This window comes from Lipophrys pholis, assembly GCF_963383615.2.
Source record: "Lipophrys pholis genome assembly, chromosome: 2".
In the NCBI taxonomy this organism is placed as follows: Eukaryota; Metazoa; Chordata; class Actinopteri; order Blenniiformes; family Blenniidae; genus Lipophrys; species Lipophrys pholis.
In genome coordinates this window covers 17,844,718-17,867,687 of record NC_137636.1, presented here as the reverse complement: position 1 = coordinate 17,867,687, position 22,970 = coordinate 17,844,718, and the positions used below count along the sequence as shown (strand labels likewise).

The 22,970-nt window shown below is 39.2% G+C and overlaps 1 protein-coding gene across 1 annotated transcript in view; it reads left to right on the top strand.

Moving 5' to 3' along the window:
* LOC308106645 (CUB and sushi domain-containing protein 1-like) overlaps positions 1-22,970 on the top strand; it is a gene marked incomplete at both ends in the record, with an annotated part of 411,609 nt that overhangs the window by 255,939 nt on the left and 132,700 nt on the right. The window contains 5 exons of the mRNA XM_080458503.1: positions 10,342-10,445; positions 10,850-10,962; positions 15,180-15,362; positions 15,505-15,690; positions 20,310-20,450. Coding sequence (XP_080314629.1) covers positions 10,342-10,445; positions 10,850-10,962; positions 15,180-15,362; positions 15,505-15,690; positions 20,310-20,450 — 727 coding nt within the window. The remainder of the gene's footprint in view (positions 1-10,341; positions 10,446-10,849; positions 10,963-15,179; positions 15,363-15,504; positions 15,691-20,309; positions 20,451-22,970) is intronic.

Sequence of the window (22,970 nt, the reverse complement as noted above, 5' to 3'; positions counted from 1 at the left end):
AGTCAGCACAATGCAGCATAGTGCTTTTCTTTTCTTTTCTTTTTTTTTTCAGTCAGAGCAAGAAGTGCTGAGAGATTCTGGTAGGGAGCCAGATATTTAAAGACACATTCAACGAGAGCAAATGAGATTGAATTAAGATGAATAACAGTCAGTTTTATGCAGACCTTTCTTTTTTTTCTCCAAGTCCCTGTTTGTTTTCTCTGCTCGTTTTTTCTTTTTTTCCTGCACTTGCTGTGCCCCTGACTATTATTCCAAATGACTTCTTTCATCAATAACATGTTATAGGAGAGACAAATGTTTTCACTGAAGGGTGCATGACTTTTGTTTTGTCTTTATCTTGGTTTATGTGCACCAGTTCAAACAGCCTATAAGTAATACTGGCTGCCGTGTGTCATTCTATTACGTTTTGATTGAAAGCGGCGCAATCAATATAGTTTGTTGTGGTCTGACAAACTGCCGGTGAGATGTTGTGTGCGTGCTTCGGTTTTCGTGTTAGCCTCTGTTATTATTTGTGAGAGTGTTTGAACACACTTCAAGTTATGTATGATGTTATGAATGTTGACTGAATGTATTTCTGCCAGCTTAATTGCTGACTGCCAGAGATTGTGAAGAATATCTTGTAGGGTAAACTGTCAACTTTCAGGTTTTGGTGTGGAAAGAATATCGTGAGCAGCCGGAGAACTGCTTTGACAGCGTGTGTGTATGTGGTTGATATTGTGTGTGTCAGTCATTTGATTCATCAGTATCAAGCAGATAATTATTTTGTTCAAATCTGAACCATGCCTGACTGCTCTCACACATACCCCCCTGAAACGCATCACCACACATGCCTATTCAGCCTGTAATCATTACTGTCTTTTTCACTGATGAACGCAGTGCACACGGTGCAGACAGTGCACACAGTGCATGTGTGTGTGCATGTGTAGTCGGTGGTGAGGGGTATGGCTTTCGGGAGCCATTGTGGTTCGGGTGATGGGTCATTTGGGATCATTATAATCACTGTAGCGTTGTCAGGATATGTTCTGTGACAACCTATCACATTCTGTTAAATTGTACTTTACTCTCAGATTATGGCCAACAGTTACCGATACCGACCTGACCCAAACTAAAGTAAAACTTCATTTTAATTCTGCAGCTGCAGTGCTTTGCTTTAATAGGCTAAAAGGCTGGTGCATGCCACATTTCCGTTCATTGTCATAATGATTATATGATCGATGCAGTTTCTGTTAACTGCATAATGGGGTTGTTTTCATTGGCATCTGCAAACGTCATTTTTTCCAATGGGTCTATTTTTATTAATAATAATAATACATTTTATTTATTTATACATATTTTTTATTTATTTACAAAACACATGTTAAAAATGCTGTTAAAAACAAGTAAAACATTTTTTTATCAATAAAACAATGAGACATTCAGGCGTTTGCAATAGACATGGTTTAAAGTGAATATGCTCGTTTAAAAAGGTAAGTTTTGAGTTGAGATTTAGAACAGTCCAGGGATGTTTCTGATGTTGGGTGGGAGTGAATTTCAGAGGTGGGTTCCGAGCGGCTGAAGGCTCGGGACCCCATGGTGGACATGCGGGCCGGCAGGTCAAAGAGACTGAGAGAGGAGGCTGATCAGAGAGTGCGGTCGTGCGTGTTGGATGTGGAGGAGGTCAGTGAGGTATGGGGGAGCAAGGTTATGGACAGCCTTGAATGTCAGGAGTACGATTTTTGACTGAATTCTTCTTGGATAGGAAGTCAGTAGAGTTTAAGAAGAACTTGGGTCGTGTGATGGATGGAAGGAGTTCGGGTGACGATGCGGGCAGCAGTGTGTTGGACCAGCTGGAGTTTATGACGAGATTTGAGAGGGAGGCCAGATAGGAGGGAGTTGCTGTAGTCCAGGCGCAAGGTGACAGGGCGTGGACTAGTGTGGCGGTGCTGCTGGGTGAGAGGGAGGGGCGGAGGTGGTTAATATTACATAGGTAGAATTAGGCTGACCAGGTGATGTGATTGACGTGAGCTTGCAATGATCGTGTGCTGTCGAGGATGACACCCAGGCCCTTAACCTGAGATGAGGTGAGAAACAGGGGACCTGTTGATAGTGATGGAGAAACTGTGAGCTTTTCTGAGGGTGGACTTGGAAACAGTGAGTGGTTGGGAGGGTGGAGGTGGGTTTAGTGGAAAGGCAGAGCTGGGTGTCATCTGCATAACAGTGAAATTTAACATTTTATTTCCAAAGAATATGGCCAAAGGGCAGGAGATAAAGGATGAAGAGAATGGGACCGAGGACAGAGCCCTGGGGGACACCGCAGGAGAGAGGAGACAGCTGCGATTTGAAAGATTTCAATTGAACAAACAGAGTTTTTGACACCTACATATATCTTCTGTACATCAAAATGTATGACTTGGTGTGATACAATTAGTTTATGGCACAAGTTGCATAAGACAACAGCTCAGCTTGACTTTGATTTTAAAAAAAAAAGAAAAGATAAGTTTGGTCCTGTCTGTTAATGAAGGATTTTCAAATTAACATGCAAAGAGACCAGAAATGAGGTTTCATACATCTTATCCCTCCAAGCAAATCATGACTTGAGTATATGTGAAGAAGCACAGCACATTTCACAACTCTATTGTTTGGATTGATGAACCCATTGTTTAACATGTAGTGACATCGAGCAGTCAGCTTGAAGGCTGCAAACAACAACAAAATAACATTGTTCATCTGGACTTATTTGTTGAAATGACTACTCGGCTTCAATAGAATAGCAAATCTCAGTGTTTTATTTGTTCATTCTGGGCTACTGTTGAAATATGGTGGCACAGAGGATTCTTGCTTACAAGTGATTTGGGATTATTTAAAGCATAGTTTTGAATAAATTGTTTCACTTTTGCCAAAGAAGTTTCTAAATCTTAATTCAACAGAGTCTAAACTGAAGCAAAACAAAGGGTTTTTCATGAATAATATTCATGGTAAAAATGTGAATACCTTCAAACAAATACCTATGATTATCATGGGTATTCTATTGTGAAGTTTTTTGTAGCGTTTACCAGTATTCATCTGAGCAAGGTGGATTTGTCATTACAAAACCAAACCATTGTTTTACTGTACTTGATCTGTCCTTTGTCCCTACATTAGGTGTTTTAAGGGGTTTAGAATGATGACTTTCAACTATTTCCACTGAATTTGAATAATTTTATTTATTCTCTATGGAGAGAACCTTTGACAACACAGGGTGGGAGAGAGGAGCCCCTCAACCTCAACATGTCACTTTCACTTGGATACCGTCTGAGGCTGAAACAGTGCTGCAATCATTTACTCCCTGAGATATCTGTACAAAGGTCTTCCTAGTTCCTTATCCAGTGAAAATAGAAAGTGTTGCTCTACTAGGTTGGTTCAAGATGAAGAAAATGAACACAGGATTCTGTCTTGTCCAACACTAAGCCTGCACCAAGGCCACTTGTTTGGTGCAAATACACCACCAATATCAGTACACGCTGTCCAACACTCCAAATTACAATGCGAGTCCATGGCTAAGTGATGATGATTATCATGCAGATAGAACAAAATGCAACAGTGACGTGTGGTTTGAATAACCATCAGTGTCCATTGTAATGGAAAGACATTCACCAATAGCTGTCTAATTATCACATTATCTCAATTCAAGGTTTTTAGCTATTCTAGCTTTTGACTATAATTTGACATTCTGAATGCTCCTAATCCACTGTATTAGCTCAGTCTTTGGCTCTCATTCCTGAAATGAATAACCTTTTTTGTGAAGGATGCCGTCCGTGATGATCCATTGATATCCCAAGGTCAAACTTGTTTGTGTTTTCTTTATTTTGTGCACTAGGATCTTCTAATACTGATAGTGCATGGATTAAGTTTTATTTGAGAGGTGCAATGTTAAAAATAGTGCCACGGTAAAGTCGAAGACCATCAAAAGAAACTTCTCAAACCTTTCGTTGCTGCTGGGTAGTTTTCTGTTTTATTGCAAAACACTTTATAATGCAATTTCCACAGAACTGTCATGCAGGTGTTGTTCACTCATAGTTTGCAGTTTATTTTCTTAAACTATCCAGGCGACAGGTCAACAGCACTCAAAGGTGCTGTAACACCACAACAAGGGAGTTATTTTACCAGACAGCAGCTGTTTTCTTTCCTATCGCTTAAAGGAAAGGTCACCTCGGGGCAGAACTGCAGCACATAAACATGGGCCACATCTGGGCAGTTTTAGGGTACAGCCAACAGGCTAGCATTGGCACTGGTCTATTTTTAGATTGATGGGTACTTTGTCTGGAACACCACTTGTCAGACCATAAAACAGCAATAAGACAAAATATCTGAACTATAAAGAATTTTCATAGAAACTCAAGATTCAGTAATTGCTACAAATGTGGTCCCCACAGTCGTACAATAAAACCCTTTTATTCTAGTGGAGATGTAATGACCTTGTTCCACACTCCTTGTCGGAAAATGTGTCTCTTGTGGTCAAATTTCAAAGAATTAAGTCTTTCTCTTTGACTTTATCTTCGTCACCCAATGTGACCAAGCTGAGCGCGGCGCTAACATCGTAATTGGTTACACTGGTAACCTGCCATGGAGCCAGTCACTTTGGTTAGAGTTTCAGGCCATGTACAGTATCCCTTCACTCATTTCATTTATCTTTTTTATTTGTGTTTTAGCTGTGTTTTATGAGATGGGTTTTTACCCGTTCCTTTTTCTCCTTTCCCCCTCCACTGCATTGATAGGTCTAATTATGCGGAGAGGCACCGTTACTCTGAGCAAGATGGATGAATGTAACAGAAGCCAAGCCTTCTGTTACATCCTTCTTCTGAGCTTCTGAGTTTCCCCTCAGTAATCCTGCTTCCACACATAGTCCTGAGACATGTAGGTCAGGTGGACTGTTAATGAGTGATTGCGTATCTATGTTAGCCCTTTAATTGCCTGGCCATCTGTCAAGGGTCCCACTCTGCCCTCTTGTTAGTTCACACAGAGCCAGACTCTTGCTCTTGAGATGCTGAAAAAACAATGGACTCACACAGAAGTGATATAAATGGACGCTTAAGGCCTCCATGCAGAAAGAACAGCAAATTCCCTCCTTGACTTATTTTAATGAGAGTCTGACAATAGAGCATGGTTCCCACCCTCACAACTATCTATATAACACACATAACTTCATTATTTTTTTCATTTAAAAATAACCATGTGTCAGTTAAGCTATTTCACTCTTCAGCTCACTTACGAGCCTACTCTTATGTGAATCACACAGGGTTCTGACCTCTAAGAACATTTTGTGCTCGAAAATTCTTTTGGGAGATAAATCGACTGACAGTAACTTAGTGAGCATCCTGCTCCTGGATAAAATCCACTACACGATGCAATATTCTGTGAAAATGAAAAATGAAAAAAAAAACAACAACGTTTTACTCATTACAAGTTGTTAATTTTCAGTAACTGGCTGATTTTTCCAACTGTTGTCCTCAAACAGGGTTTCAGCTTAATCTATACTTGTTCACTTAGCTGAAAGTCTGAAAATAATCTTTAAGGAAAAAGGTCCCAAACTGCTATTGTAGCAGTTCACCAGTGACTCAACATGAGCAATCTCAGCAAGTGAGTTCTCATACACTCAGCTTTCAGGACAGGACCACCCCCCCCCCCCCCCCCCCCCCCCCCTTCCCCCCGCACTCCTGCACTACTTCTGACCAGGGTTCACCTCAGTACACGCTCTAAACCTTTTCTTGACAGTTTATTTTTGACTCCAGGTAGTAGAAGTGCATTAAGGGTACAGTGGACACACAGTTATAAAATATGTAAAAATACACCTCTCTTAAACCAAAGCTCCACTGGAACTGCAGAGGAAAAGATGATGTCACCCTGACCCCACCGCTGTTATTACCCCTCTGGAAAAATGTTATTATGCTAGATCATACAGCCCAAGGTGTTTAGTCATCAAATTACAAGCGTTTTATGATAAATGTCCCAACTCATTTTGTTTTTGTGGGAATGTTTGCATTTTCAGAAGGTCGGTAAAGAGTTCAATCAAATCTAAAGAGAAAGTTGTGACTCTGGCTGGTCTGTTAAAAATCATTGTGGTGTCAAGAAAATTGCCTTGTTGTGGTTGTTCAGGCAGGATACCAATGAGGAGGTTGTTGTTACTTCTGCCGTCACGATCAAAATGGAATTTATGCCCATGTGAACCGCTCTTTGCAGGGGTCACATCAGCTTATTTGGTAGTTGAAATGGCTGACTGAACGTAATTCATTAGATGTGTGCAGTGCCCGTGTTTTAACAGGGGCAAAATCCAATCTTATTTTTAGGGTAACCTATTGTTCCTCAACATCAGATTAGGTTCGGCAGAAAAGCTGCCCTCTGACAAAATAATGTAAGTGTGACCAAACAGGAAAACGTTTGACCTACTGAGGTGCCCTTAAAGAAGATAAACTGCCACCTGCTCACATGCTGAGGCTACACTAACGTTAATAAAACAATACAGTGTATTATCAGAAAACATACACATGCATAATGTAGGTAGATGCATGGATGTTAGATGTACTGATGATTTATTTGTATTTACGAGATACTCTCCCTGCTGTTGGAGCTCTGCAGTGACTCAGTGCAGCTTGCAGCCTCCCTTCATCAGGAACTCGTTCACCAAATTAAAGCTGCATGTTTATCTGGTACCCTGACTAAGGTCACAACAGCGAGAGCAAGGTCAGAGGACACAAATAGTTTTTACAGTTGTTTTATTGTTTTCTGGGGCAGTGAGAAAGTCATTTCAGGTCATGTGTGTAACTTATTTATTTCTGGTAAACTAACACAACTGTTGCTAAGGTTCATGAAGCTCTGTCAACTCATCTACTAAGAAAACCCGAAGCCCCAAAGAAAGACTATGAACTCCCTTTAAATGCAAGATGGGCATGTAAAGTGCGATCTCTGATAACCCTTTAGTGGTGGGATTAGATCCCAGGTGGTGAACCGAGGTCTTAGCTTTTAGTACTGGAATATCACCACTGTGAAACGAAAGGAAAGGATAGTTACAAGTCCTTCTTGGACTGTGATTGCGCCCCGAGGAGACCTTAAAATACACAGCTTTACAACTTCAGGAGCTGATTGACTGAAGGGTTTTCTCAAGATTTGGATTGCTTAATGCTTTTAACAATGTTTTAATGGCCTATTGAGCTGCTCTTAGATGCTGTGATGCTTGCTAATGATCTCAAAGTGATAACACTTCACTTTTCTCTGTGAAGAACACACATCCTTAAACAGAACCCTTTCTTATCGCAAACCCATAGAGCTGAAATTTCACAAGCACCTCTTGACTGGAATATTGATACTGTTAATACTGTAATCGAATTAAATGAAAAAAATCATTTTATTTAATTTACTTCTGCTTTAGGTTAGACTTTGTAAAGGCTCAAATAACACTGCCGCCATTTGCTTTTGGAATTGTTCCTTCTACTTTCTTTGTTTCTTCCTTTGCGTTAGAAAATAAGGAAGCTAATCTAATGTAGTTTGGGGTTGCAAGCTGCTCTTAATGTCTTTCTAAATGGGCCCATTTGGATCTATTGAACAGCACTGAGCTTCTCGTTAATGACCTCACTGTGATAACGTTTCAGTTCCTTCCTTTAACGCTGCCGCTGCGACACAGTCTGGCTTGGATGTCTAGACACACACACACACACACACACACACACCCACACACACACACACACACACACTCACAGAAGCATAAATAAAGACAAAAACATATAGGCACTGAAACTGGGCCAAACTGACACTGTAAAACCAGCCGAGCCATATTTATTTTGCTTACTATTGTGAAGCCCAACATACTTTACCTGAGAAAATCACCTCTTCTCACACACATTAACACGCTCGGATGTGCAGAAAACCGTAGTGTTTCTGATTCTGTTCCACTCCATTCTCTGCCTTTATGACCTCAAGCTGCTGCTGCACAATTCCGCCAAGTTTAACTTGTGAAACACAAAAACACAGGCAGTGTGGCACAAAATTGTCCACTCTTTTAACTTTTAAGTCGTTTTTAACTCCAATATATTCAATTTCTTTTAGATAAGAAACATTTTCATTGTCCTTTTGATGTGCTGGCCTATTGAAACATTTTATGACCTAAAGTATGTATCCAAATAAACCCTCACACTAGCTAAAACGATTCTCTGTCATAATTATCTCTATCTAATTTTCAAGGTGTTATTGTACATTAATTGTCTTTCTTCACAGGAAGGTTTCAGTCATAAGTTTTCATCCGTGTGAGTTTTTAGGAAGGAAATATGTAGTCCTTGCTCTGACAAATGAAAGTAAGATTTCCTTCGAGAGGTTTGAAATCTTTCAAAATGTATTGCATCTCTAAAAATAAATTGATACTTCAGGATGCCGGAAATACCAACAAGTATGATGGCTTATTTAAGACACACTTTTATTTGTGGTTATTAAATAGGTAATACTGTGCAATGATGCATTATTTGGAGAGACTGAATATTGCCACCTACTGCAGGATTCAGACCATAAAAGTTTTTTTTAAAAAGAAAAAACAGTATTTGTCTCGTATTCATGAGACTGCATGTTGAATGTAAGCTGCGGCTGTCAGACAAGAATGTAGTTCTCTCCGTAAATATCCTCAGATTTTCATTACTCCGTTGCTCTCTGGATTGCCTTGAAACATACATGAATAGAGTTTTATACAATCATACATGGGTTCGTTGCCATTCCCGACATGACATCTCCAGACGTTTCCCTATCCTTAAACATTATCTGAACATTTGTTGGCCATTTTCATTTTGACAAAGTGCAGCCAAGGTCTTAGCAGTGCTTGGCTGATTCTTGTATATTAAAATGGTTTTCCTTATCTCCTGCAGTAAGGTTTTACTTTGCTGTAGTGCCATGTGATGGATTCTCACCTGCAATGTCACATGCCCATGGTTCATTTTAGTCCCTCTTTTCTACTGCAGAGGCTCAGCGATTGAGAACCGTTTTTTTTTTTTTTTTTTTCTCATTGAGAACTACTGAACACAGCAGAAATGTACCATCATCCACGCTGTCAGTGATATGATCTACAGCTAATAAATAATGGACAAGCAGCAAATAATAGAAGAGCAGTATTACTGCGTTCTCGAGTGCACAGTAGATTGATGATCAGGTCCTGTATGCGTGCCACTACAGCCACAAAAGGTGCTTGTGAATAATTCGTTTAACACTTAATTTCTTACGGCTCAACAGCAGAAGGGTGTCTTTGCAGGGTGCTAAGTGTGTAGCACTCCAAAGCAACTTGAGTGACATTGTATTAGGGGAAGGTTACTGCCAAATAAAAACAAGTACGCAGAAGTTCAGAACGTTGTTTTTGCTCTGCGCTCATCTATCAAAGACGGCCTGTTTGGAAAATGACAAAATGTCACCCCCATATTAATTAGCAGACCTTTGGCATTGCAGCTTTAATTAAATGATAGATGATGGTACACCAACAACGCCAGTATTCAGTCTCACAGACTGGCACTATTGGGGTTGGGGCTTTTTTTCAAACATATTACTTTACTCTTCTCAAACAGACAGAGGATAAGGGTCCAGCCCAATTCATCACCCTTCTTGGATATTTCAGCTATTTTTATTTTTTTTTTTCACACTGAATAAACAATATTTCATGATTTCTCAGTTGATTTATGATTCATTTCATATTGTGGCATGCCGAGGTTTTCCTCCAAAGTCCTTGGGATTGATGGGGCAATCTGCTTCATCACTTTCAAACTTTTCCAACATTTTCTATTTTCTAGCGTGAACAGATGTCAACCAAGTTTAGAGATAGATTAATGATTCCACCTGCGTTACCAACACAATGTAAAATCTGTGTTGTAAGGAAATGGAAAAGTTTTTTTTTTTTTTTGTCTTGCGATGAGTGTAATAGAGGTCGACTTCATATTTTCTGTTGTAAAATGATTTGGTGGTGTCATGACTCATGAAGTTATAATGTCACGAGGATGTGACATTATAACTTCATGAGCGTCTGCTCATCTACTCAAACGCGGTTTTGGTTTAGTCAGTGCTAATAAAAACAAATCATATTAATTCATTGTTTTTAACATGTAGCTCCTAATATGATTGAGCAGCATAAATGCTTCAGAAGAAGTAGTTTGAGAATCGGATCACTAAATTTAACAGTATGCTCACCAATTCCCAAAGCAGCATATTGCTTTGTTGTAAAGAACGAGATCATCTTTGTGAAAAACCTAATAAATCTCTCAGTGGCTTTGTCTTTCTTGTTGCTTTTAACAAGATTCTCATCTTTCCATATGCTATATTATATAACCATTTCTTCGTGTCTTTTGGTGGTATTGTTTTTTTTTTCAGGTAATAAAGCTGTCATTTGAAGAGTTTGATCTGGAAAGAGGATATGACACGCTAACTGTGGGAGACGGCGGGAAGATTGGAGACACTCGCAGGGTCCTCTATGTGTAAGAATCACTTGATATGTTGTAGTCAGGAAGATATAGAGCTATTGACATGCAACAGTATACAGCACACTAATGGTGGCAATCACAGCAACAGCTGGAGATAGAAAGACAAACACTATTGTGGATAGATATTCCATGTCTGGAATTGTATCCATGCCATCTGCTTTTTGTCATTGAATTCTTTGGGTATTTGTTCTCCAGATTAGGTTAAAAGTGTATGATGGATGCATTTATCATCAGGACACCAATGAATAGGTAGAATTAGATTATATTTATGACTGCACTGCTGTGTGACTATGAATACTATAGTAGTCATACAGCATAAGTCTATTTTCAATTTCGAGAATAAAACACAAATAATGGCTACAAATACCGTTCATTTGCTGCCATGTTTGTGTGTGCAGTCTCACTGGCTCCAGCGTCCCGGACCTCATCGTCAGTTTGTCTAATCAGATGTGGCTTCACCTGCAGTCAGATGATACGATCGGCTCCGCAGGATTCAAGGCAGTATATGAAGGTATGGTCTCATTTTGATATGATTGCAATTGTAACAACACCAGCATTTATTTCATTGATCTCTCTCTCTCTCTCTCTCTCTCTGTAGTGAAATTAAAACAAAAACTTTGCTGTTCAAAAAAGTTACTTTTGCTTTACTTTTAATTATCTGTCTTATTTAGGATTTTTTGTGAGGATATTCGGTTTTTAATGTGCTTTTTATAACATTGTATGGCTGTCACAGTATTGCGTGGATCTGTTTATTGATTGATTCACTCAAGGGCAACTGAAGTTACATAAGTTAGTTGGAAATCAAATGCTGGTGTACACTTGTTATTTTGGTCTGTTTGAGTTCTGTAATAAGTAAAATTTTGTATTTTCACCTGCAAATGTTCCCGTAAGGGCAATTCAATGGTCAGTAGTCATGCACAACATGTCATGAATCAGATTTATGAACAAATGAAGATGACGAGAAGCAGCAACAAAACAAGAACCATCCAATAATGTATCATTGTACCGATGCATAGACGGAATCAACACAATCTTGTAATGATAAATTATAGTGTTCGTTTAGGGGCTGCAAATACATCGTCACACCGTCCAAATTTCAGTGGTTGTAGCATTGTTATTGATTGTATAACACTAATCAGTTACGAGTCCATTCCTGCTAAAAATAGCAGTGTTATTCTCAGTACTCCAAAATGTGACACCAGTTAGAATGTGTTGCCCCCAATAAAGTGAATACAGATGTATCCTTAGCTTCATAAATTTGGATCTTTGTTTACAACAAGAATCATGACTTCCTCTACATTTGGGTTAATTAGTATAACCCTGACTATCCATCTTCTTATACTGTTCTAATTTTTTCTGAATATCTGGAGTTCTCTCCCAGCAAGGAGGAACCTCAGACTGGTCATTGGATCTTTTAAGTCCACACACACACACACAGATTCACACCTCAGGACAAATAAAGGTCCTCTATACCGAGCCATCTATACCAATTATATTATTGTTTACTTTTGTATTCAAACATGTCAATGCAAGTCTGTGACTAAATGAAACTGAACTAAATTATATTCACTTGAGACACAGACTGAGACAGTCAGTGAGAGAGCAAGGTAATTTGATAAATATAGTGGCAGACTAAAATGGACACCACAAATATTGACACGACGGGACGGAGAGAGACGGAATGAAAAACAATTGAGTGAGAAGAAATAAACACTTTTAGAGACACCGAGAGAGGCAGAGGAGGGACATTGAGTGAAGGTCAGGCACTGGTTTCTGCTCAGCCGTGTTTGATACGATGGTTTTGCTGAATGTCTGGGGTCAGTCACTGTCCAAGAGAGGAGTTACAGAAACTCAAGGTGTGTGACCTTGATGGGAGACATTTCGCACTATGTTGCAGGGTTCGTTTCACTTAACATGAGCATGAAGGTAGCACTCATGTTGATGTAACAATTTTTAGTTTGTATCTTTACGATTATTTTGACAACAAGACATTTTTGGCTGTCACTACCACTTGGCTCCAGTGGCTGTAACTGCTAAAGTGTCCAACCTGAGATTATACATTTCAGGGGCAATGATGTATGAGACAAACTGAAACTGAGAAAGACCAGAAAGAAAGAAAGAAAGAAAGAAAGAAAGAAAGAAAGAAAGAAAGAAAGAAAGAAAGAAAGAAAGAAAGAAAGAAAGAAAGAAAGAAAGAAAGAAACAAATAGCACTTCATGACCTCCAGAAGATATTGTAGTTTCTTGCCTTCAGGACAGCTAAACTGCCTGTGGTATGTTTGCAATGTGTCCTTGTGTGAATATATGTGATGCTGTCAAATGCTATAATGTCACCGAGTTATGCACTCGGATCGGTTCTCCCCCCTCGCTCTCGAGTTCTCAGCCCTGAAGGAACACTCAACATGTGTGCATAAATATGTGCCCGATTTGTCTTCGCATAACACCGCCTCGCACTTGTCAATTGCTGCAGCTCAGTGTTTTTGTTTTTTTTTCTGTGTGCATTCTTGAAAGAGAGAGAGAGATGAGATCATCAGCACACACCAGGCATTATGTTAATATAAGTGTGCAGTGAAACACAGCTCCCAGGTTTCCAGGCTGATGGCAAACGTCTCTCTAAAGATGGAGGGTGTACATGATGTGTTAAGGGTTTTAATCTCATCAAAGAACTATAAATTCACATCAGATGTTTGGTTTATAGGATTAATGTCCGCAAGAGCATGATACATCTTTTCACCATCTCTGTTGCCTTTCTATAGGTTTGTCAAAGAGATTTATTTTTAGTTTAGTAGTTGCAGACATCAAACTCCAGGTGTAACAATGGATACCGGACTACTCTGGAAAGTTACACTGTTAACAACACTTTAATTTCTGCTCAGCAGTTCACGCACAGAGTTTAACAAACAATACGTTTTCTTCACAAATTATCAGCGATTCATGAGACAAACTGAAGTCTCTAAATTGTTTAATGTAGGTGATTTCCTACATCAAGCGGTTTTCTCTGGAATTGGATTTCCATAATATACTGGCACTGAATAAAATGCAACTCAAATCTATTGATACCCTCATAAAACTTTTAAGAAATATCTATGAAATATTGATGTTTGTTTTCTTATTTATTTGCTCTTACTTCATCAGGTCTGAATGCATTTATCTTTCATGGATATATTTTCTTGTTTTATTTCCTTTTCTCAATTATGTAGATTACTTGTTTTGTGTGTGACTGTTGGAAAGGAAAAAAGGAAATCGAGGCATAAAATGTTATATTGAGCTGTAAATCTCTGCACGACGCTTCAGTAAAACTCATTAAACTTGAAAAGAATTGAAATGGCGGGGGGACTGACTGAGCAGGAAAAAAAAAAAAAGAACTTAAAAAAAAAAGACAACGGAACAAGTGAGACAGGCAGTTACCACCGTAATGACAGACTTACCAGCGGCTCAAGATCGCTGATATCCATCCTGACACTTGTCAACTGCGTGACAGAAAGCTGTGGGCCGCACACACATCCCTGCTGCTGCTTCTTCTTTGAGCATTCTGCTCTTGTGGGCGTACTCACATCCCAACAGATAGGAAGAGTGTAGCACACACACACACACACACACACACACACACACACACACACACACACACACACACACACACACACACACACACACACACACACACACACACACACACACACACACACACACACACACACACACACACACACACACACGAACAACTCACCTTGAGATGTGTTTGCCCAAAGCGGATCCAGGGGCACCGTGGAGCATGTGTTCGGAGATGATAGACGTCTGGTGGAATGTCAGATTGGACAATAGGAGAGCGAGGGAAGAACATTGGATTAAAAAAAGCAAAACACTACGAGCCATTAGGAGCAGGAAGTATTAAAAATGAGTCACAAATTAATAGAGTGGTATTGCAAGCCAGGTCAGCACCACAGCAAATGTGACACTCATGCCAATAAGGCACAGTTGCACTGAGAGCGGGAGCGGAAAACAGGAGCACTGTCGAGGCGAGTGACACGGGGTGTTGGAAAGGAGGGCTAATAGACACAAATGAAAGAAGCTAATCTACCAAACAAAGGAAAGAAACAAAACACTTCATGTGTCTGAAAATGTGTATGAGTGCTGGAAGTCATACTTGTCACCTATATCAGTCACGCTTTATTTGATTATCACCTCCTGCTGGTTATTTAACAGCAGAATGCATGAATCTGTGTGTGTGTGTGTGTGTGTGTGTGCGTGCGTGCGTGCGTGCGTGTGTGTGTGTGTGTGTGCGTGCGTGCGTGTGTGTGTGTGTTTGCATCTACTTAAGTGCCTTCACTTATTGTTTTGCCTTTCACAATTAAAGCTGAATTGCACTGCAATTAACTTGATGGTAGTTTGCTGTGATGAAGGAAACAATACAAGGAGCATCACACAGATTGTTTAACTTCTCCACACAGCAAATTTTGGAAATGTACCAGGCTCAGTTTTAAAATTTGCCAAACCTCTTGCTGCCTTTTGGAAGTAGCTTGGAGCACGGTATGTCATTTTGCCCTCTTGCACTTGTGGGTTTCAATAAAACATGTAAACATGAGACTATAGCTATCTAAAAGTGTATCAGTGTATGCTTGTTAACCCCAACTTAGGCACACAAACTGATACGTGAATGTCAACATGTTGCCACACTGGCATTCATTATCAGCAATGGAAACATTATTCTGTGTGCGTGTGTTTGTTGCAGAGATCGAACGAGGAGGCTGCGGTGATCCTGGCGTGCCGGGATTTGGTCGTCGTAGCGGTGATCGCTTTCAGCATGGTGATGTGTTGACCTTCTTCTGCCAGTCGGCCTTTGAACTTGTGGGAGAAAGAACAATCACATGCCAGCACAACAACCAGTGGTCTGGCAATAAACCCAGTTGCATCTGTGAGTGCACACATTTTTCATGCAAGAGATTTATTTATTTTTTTCTTTCTTGTTGTCTTTGAATAGGTATGAACCTGCTTAGCTACTCATCAAATTAATACCTTTCTGCAATGTCTTTCATTCTGTTTCATTTCCTATCTAGTCTCCTGTTTCTTCAACTTCACTGCTCCATCTGGGACTGTATTATCGCCGAACTACCCGGAGGAGTATGGTAACAACCTGAATTGTGTCTGGCTGATTATCTCAGAACCGGGAAGCCGAATTCATCTGCTCTTTTCTGACTTTGACCTGGAGCCACAGTTTGACTGGTTGGTGGTTAAAGATGAAGGTAATTAAAACACTTTTCTGTTTGTGTACACGTCATACCAGCATTTTTATTTTTCATCAATTTGAAAATAAAATTAACAACCCAATGATGTTGATGTAGTTAAACGGTGATAGAGGAATCAGCCTGTGTATACAGATGAAAAAGTCAAATGATTTCCAGAGGCATGTATTTTCACACCTTGTGAGTTAAATCTGCACAAGTCGTAGCTGAAGAGTATTGCAGATTTGGAATCAGTCACTTATTGGTGACTGGTGAACTGGATGTAAATAGTCATAATGTTACTTATCTTTTTAACAGCCACACTCTTCTCGCCTTCCTGTAAAGCACAGGGTAAATAGATTGCCGTTCACAATGGTAACAAATGCCATTGATTTGAACTGGACCACGTAAAACCATAAAACGTTGGTTTGATTTTCTGGTCATGAACTGACTGAATTATCTGACTGGCTCTGGACCTGTCCTCCTGGAAAGAGGTTGTTTTTTTGGGGGGATCGGGGGAGGAAATTGCTGGACAATTACAGTTTGAATGAGTTGATGATTAACAGAGACAGCAATTTATTATTTTTGCATCAGGTAATGATTCCATTTCTTTGTGATTAGCCATCCACCTATCAAAATATGTTTCATATGCTACGTACCAATACGTGGACTCACTCTCTGCTCCTCTTTTGAAAGAAATAATCTCATTTCCATTCGCGGAGGGTTTTACATGACCTCGACACATATGACTTTGTCTTCTTTTGTAATCCTGAATAATAAAACATTGAAGAAAATGGAGAAAAAGAGAATCAAGAAACCATAGAAATAATCCTCAAATATCTTTACCCAGGTATGAGCTACATACAATCCTGCCTTAAAAAAAATAAAATCTAAATTCCAAGGTGTGCTCTGAACAATATAAAAAGGGTTAATATAATCAGACAACCATTGTTGTCATCTGATACAAAAAAAGAGAAAAAAATGTGACAGATTGTTACAAAAGGCTTTTCACTAAATTTCTCCTTTTAGATAAGAAGTCAACGTAAGATCTTGTCACTCTTTCAGCTATTGTCGCCTCGGTTCTCTTTCCACTCCTGGTCTCTTGCCTATCAGTACAATAATGAGTAAGTGAAAGAGCTTTTTGGGTTGCTGGAGAACAAAGAGACTGACACTTTGCAGCTCAGTCACTGTGTAACATAATTGAGTCTAAGTGCATGGGATACAAAGCTCCAAGTCAAGGAGGGAATAAAAAGAAAACTTTCTGTGGGAGCTAATTTCAGATACAGTGTATTTCATCACTGAAGTGTTGTTTTTTCCTCTTTGCCGCTTCTTGTTGGATTGTCAACTCGTATTGTTTCTGAATGTAAAGTTGTGTCGAGAATCAAATAGCTGCTTAAACTCAAAACTGTGTAAAGCGTAAGCAATAGCATAAACGCAAACACATTCTAGTGCATTTGATTTACGACTTGACAGCAACTGAAAGGATATAACAATGGAAAATCTATATATCTTCACTGCAAAATAACTGAAAAAACACAATGACCTCTCCAAATCATATCTTTTTAGCTTTATATGCAAATGATTTACTAAACTGGAATTAAATAGTTTTAAGAATATGTGTAGGGGAAAAGCAGAATAATAGATGTCAGAGAAGGAATTTCATTCCCAACGCCACAGTAAATTTTTACTACTCGCACTCTAAAATGGAATCAGTGAACCATAAGCTTCATTTATCAAACAGTGTACAAAATTCATACCGAAAGTTCCACATAATTCTGTCTTTATGAAGCACAGTCAACTGAAAATGTACACACTGAGACTGATAATCCCTTAACTACACTGCTGTATGTACCTATTTATGGGTAATGCAAGTCTCTGAAAATTAATATTACATATTCTTGCTGTCAATCAAAAAATGTGAAGTTTCTGAAAAGTGGTTTGACAAAGGGGTGTGCTTAGTCAGCTGCACAGTGGATTATGTTTTTGATGATATATTTATAGATGCACTTTTTCAACCCAAGAGTCTGGCAGGTATTTTCTTCTTATTCCGCTGGTTGATGGTGGTGGAGTGTGGAGGTAGGGAGAGTGCAGCAGCCTGATGCTGCTGGCGGTATCTCCACTGTGGTCTTGGAGCATGGCACCCCTGGCAGCACAGTCGTGTTCACTGAAGCGATTTTGTACAAATGCTTTCTGAAAACGAGTTAACATTATCACTGGTGAGATGTTTGCTGAAGATTATTTTCGAAAACCACCAAATCTCTGGGTGAGCCAGACATTCTAGAGTCTGCCATCTGATACATTCCGATATTGTCCTTGATATTGCATTGGCGAGCTCCACAACTGTCCAGGACTAACTGCTTGCATCATCCAGAAAAACTTGCTTTTTTGATCTCTGAAGTTGAGCCTGTGCCTGGGGCTCAATAAGTGGGATCACAGATCTAAATGGTTAAGATGAGAGTTCGCCTTTAAATTTCAAAACAGAGAGAGGTCTGATGGAAAAGTTGAAGTTTATATAAGGGAACAAACAACATTTACTTTCCAGCATCATTAGTGATTTGATATAAAGGCGTGAGTGTGAGAATCACTCTAATAAAACTACTAATTTTTCTCAATCTAGAAGCCACATCATTTCAGTACTTACATAGTTATTTTTTCTGTCATTTTTATGAAGGAACTTCGGCTGCTAGTGGACAGTGGTATACATATCTTTGCAGCCGTCTTTGGTATGTAAGCAGTGGCTAAATGAGGCCAGAGAACACAATACATCAAACCTCTTGCGATGTGGGAGATGGCTCTTACTGGAGGAACGGGGAGATGTTGGATGGCAGAGAACATAATTAACTATCGCCACTGCAGTTTTGTTCTTGCTCCCTTGTTATACTGCAGGTGGTCTCTGATCAATCAGAGTATTAAAGGTAAAGACAGTTGGGCAGACACCTTAGTAGGCATTTGACTGCAAAATGCATAGTGTTTGTTGTGGCATGGACTTCAAACTGTGTGAACCAACAGTAGATCTTGAAAAGACAACACATTTGTAGTTGCATTCAATAAACATAAGTCTTCTCACCTCATATCGCTGGATGTCACTGTTTTCAGTGCTTCATGTGTTAATTCCTGCTATGAACTGCTGGTACTGTCTGTATTGTCTGGTTTCCCCATCAACTACTTCAGCTTCTTCATGCTCTGGCATCCTATTACCATACTTGGGGATAACATCTCTTTCCTTGTACATTGTGTACACTCCATAGCTCACTGATATGGGCCTGCTGGGTTTTGCTCTGTGTAGCCCTTCAGGATTTTATTGTGCTCCCAACTGAATCTTGCTGCTGGTTGGATCACTGGGGAGCACCCTCAAGAGCTGAGTGTATTCTGCCAAACGAAAGTATATAACAATTCGTTGCGGTAAATGATCCGATGCTGTGACACAAATGTCTGTGGATGAACTGAGGTGATGCACGGTTACAGCTGCACAGGCCAGTGGGGGGGTTTCATTGCCATTCAGTTGGTATACAGTAGGTCCTTTAATGGCTGGAGAGCGATACCAGAGCATACCTTAACGTAGCAACAAGGTTCGGCTGTCCATTGCAATCATGTACCCCCGAGGGGATGATGGGTACTTCGACCAAGATAATGCTCCCCCCTGTGGTGGCAGAATTGTCCAGGAATGGATGATTCAAGACACGTACAGGTGAAGTAACATCGCTGACCTGAAGATCATGGTCACCCGATATGAGTGTCTTTAGGATTCACTAAAATGTAGCATCTGTAAAAAAAAAGAATATCTACGATGAATCTTTGGCAGGCGTGAGGCTCTAATATTTGTCTGGTTTTCTTTAATATCAGAATCCAGCAGGTCATTTGCTGAATCATTGCTGAATAATTTTGAAGCTGCTAAAAAGAGCTGAAGGACGTCCAATGCAGCTCTGTACAGATGTCACAGACTGTATGTCTCATCCTTAGAATTAAAAAAACGCAGTGAGATATATCTATATCAGAAAAAATTATCTGAATAACTTACATTAATGAAATGGTTTCTGAAATAACCCTACATTAACTGACCAGAGTTTGTTAAAACACTGAGCTTAAAGTATACAGTTTAGAAAATTGTTTGGTTCAGCTTGCCATTTTTCTGTTATTATTGGTTATTTCTGGTTTTTGAGATTATATAGTCGTCGCAACAAAAGTTTAAATGTCAGATGAAAACCTCCAAAATATAATTATGCAGTCACTACACATAATAACTTAATTACTGAGCATTGACCATGTTTCAAAAGCAACACTCTTCAATAGGCAAATTGTCCTTCAATGTATCCATGGAGAAATCCTCAGAAGTTGAGGCATTGAAACTGTGTCTCGAGGGAGAACGTGTCCACGTAGTGTCTCAGCCACTCTGCTACCCAGCAGCTCCCTTAAAGTGAAGCTTGATAAACAAATTGTGATTTGCCTCATAAATAGTTGTAAAGAAATTATGGCACTCAAGGTTTTTCCCAACTTTTATTCTAAAAAGTGAACTTCTCTGGTGGGTTTTTTTTCTTATTATTTTCATAAGCCGTTCACAGCTGCATAAGTATTGTTACATTATTGAAATTGCATTGTGAAGATTGACTGTGAAATATGGCTTAAATGTTCTCTTCTTTCAGGTCTGTCTGAACCAACAACATTTGGGACTTTCTCTGGAAAAGACGTGCCAGCACAGATTGCTTCCAACGGACACATCATGAGACTGGAGTTTCAGTCTGATCATTCAAATACTGGGAAAGGCTTCAATATCAGCTATACCAGTATGTGTCTCTACATTCTCTCGTCTGCCTGTCAGTTAATTCATCAGTCGTTAATGTTGCTTAGCTAAAAATGCAGTACAACAATATCTTTTAGCATTATTTTCACAATGCTTTAGGCTGGCACACTGTCCTACACTTGGTGATATTACATCGTGACGAGAAGAAAAGAGATGGAGTGATCAATCTGTTCCTAACGCTCAGATGTTTTTGTTATTCTAGATTCACTTACATCCCCAAAACTGATATTTTCCATTAATATTTGTAACCATTCTGTTGTGTAATAGTGTAATTTGTTTTATCCTGCAGTTATCAAGTCAGATGTCAGTGTGACTGTGACATTACATTTGAGATACTTTCATTGCATCCACGGTGGAGTTTTGATTGCAGAAAATTGTTGAACAGTCCAACAATGACGGCTGTAAACACGAGGGCTTCTTGCTAAAAATGGCATTGCTCTCATATATGAAAACAAACGTCAGTTATTTGTGATCCAATACATTCTCAACATACAGTTTCATCTTTGCTCCATCTTGCAGACCTGCTTCCAACATACCAGGTTGATCAGCAGACTCCAACTGATAGGGAGCCCCTCAAATACAATTTGAAGTAATACTCGAGTATCAACCCGAGGTCATCAATCAACAATTGATATTAGCGGTCCAGTATTTCACTAGTTCCAATCCACTAATCACATTCTCACATGTCTTACTCAAGCTTTACCTAGTTTAACCTGTCTCATTACACTCTTTAAACATGACTTTTACAGACGGTATATTTAACCGCTCAGAGCTGAACTAGTTCTACATGACTGAGTCTGATTCATTCACTGTGATTACCATGCTCTTTTACACCATTTCACACACTGCCTCCCAAATGACCTTGTCTTCAGCTCTTCTTAAGGGGTGACATTTGACAAATGAAAACACTAAATATATTCATTTATTTGACCTATTTGTCAGCACAGCATGTTTATAAAAAGAAAAGAAAAATCCAATCTCCAACATAAACATTACCTTTTAAAACTGTAATCTAAAACAATAAAAAAGATTACAATCACCATTTGAAAAAAAGATTTAATCATGAGTTCATACTTTTTTGAAGAATTAAAATTTGGTACATCTCTTTAAAAAAAAAAAATGCAGTGTTCACATTGTGCTAACCCTAAGAACTTTGATGTTAAGAAAATCCCAGCGTCTTTGTGCTGTTTCCATAATTTTTGTTATAAACATTTTAATGCTCTATGAATAGTATTAATGTATATCAATAAGTGCTACTGTGGGTATATTTTTTGTTTCTGTGAATGATGTGAGAAACTCAATTATGAATGGATTTTGTCACAACAAGACTCTGCAGCTCAAAGCTAAATGCAGTGCATTGACAACTAAAAAGGGGCACAGAGTCTAATGAAGCTGAGAATATTCAGCAGGAAATGGATTCTTTACAATTCGGTTTTTGTTTTGTTTTCTGTCTTCATGACACCTCAGTTTCACATTTCCATCTCAGAGTTCTCGGAGAACCGCTGATTATCACGTGTTATTTATTTATTTACATAGTATACAGTGACGATAGGGACACAAAGGAACCAAAGATGCAAATTACATGCAGTATGGTTTGATGACTTGGAGGAGGTATGTGGATGTCAAGAAAGTTTACTGTTTTAGGTATTGTGTCAGTGATGACCGGGTTTCTTCACAGTATTCGGAGTTGTCATTTGACGATACTGTTAAATTGAGTATATTTTGGCAGTGATCAATCATAGTAATACAAAAGGCTTCGAATGATCAGGCAGATGTACTGATGAAGAAACACTTAGTCTTGCAGTTGTTGGGAAGATGCGGATTAACTATTGAAGTTATCTTTGATCCCTTCTAATAGGGGGTGTATGGTTAAGTTTGGTAACAGTCCATTCAAATTTGGGGAAATACAAATTCCAATACATTAATGGGTTTACCTGTTTGTTTAAATTTTAAGTTTCCAACTTCAGTGTGCCATTTCACTATAGGCATGATCTTGGATTTTAGCCCAAATGATGGAGTAGCCAGACACACTGTTGTAGCTGGTAACAAAATATGGACTACTGTGAGTGAGTTTGAGTGGTTTGTAATGTAGAGTAAAACATTGTCTGCATATAGTCTTATCGTGTGATGGTAAGACTCTGAATTCCGGTGATGGTGTTACATTTTCTGATGGAAGCTGCCACTGGTTCAATAAAAAGAGCGAATAATAGTGGGGATGGTGGGGATCCGTGCCGAGTGCCTGTATGTAATTTGAACGGTTGTGAAATGTGCCCAATGGCAATAACACATGCAGCGGGTCAGACAGAGAGTGTTTTAATCCTGTTTGCAAGATCTCGTTGGATTCCATAATGATTCACCATGGTGAAGATAAAGGGACATTTCACCTTGTCTGAAGTCTTTTTTTGCATCCGAGGTTGTCATTATCACAAATTCTTTGACGATGTCGTGCTTTTGTGATCATTTATTAGGCTAAATGATCTTCTTGTATTTCTGAATAGTGACT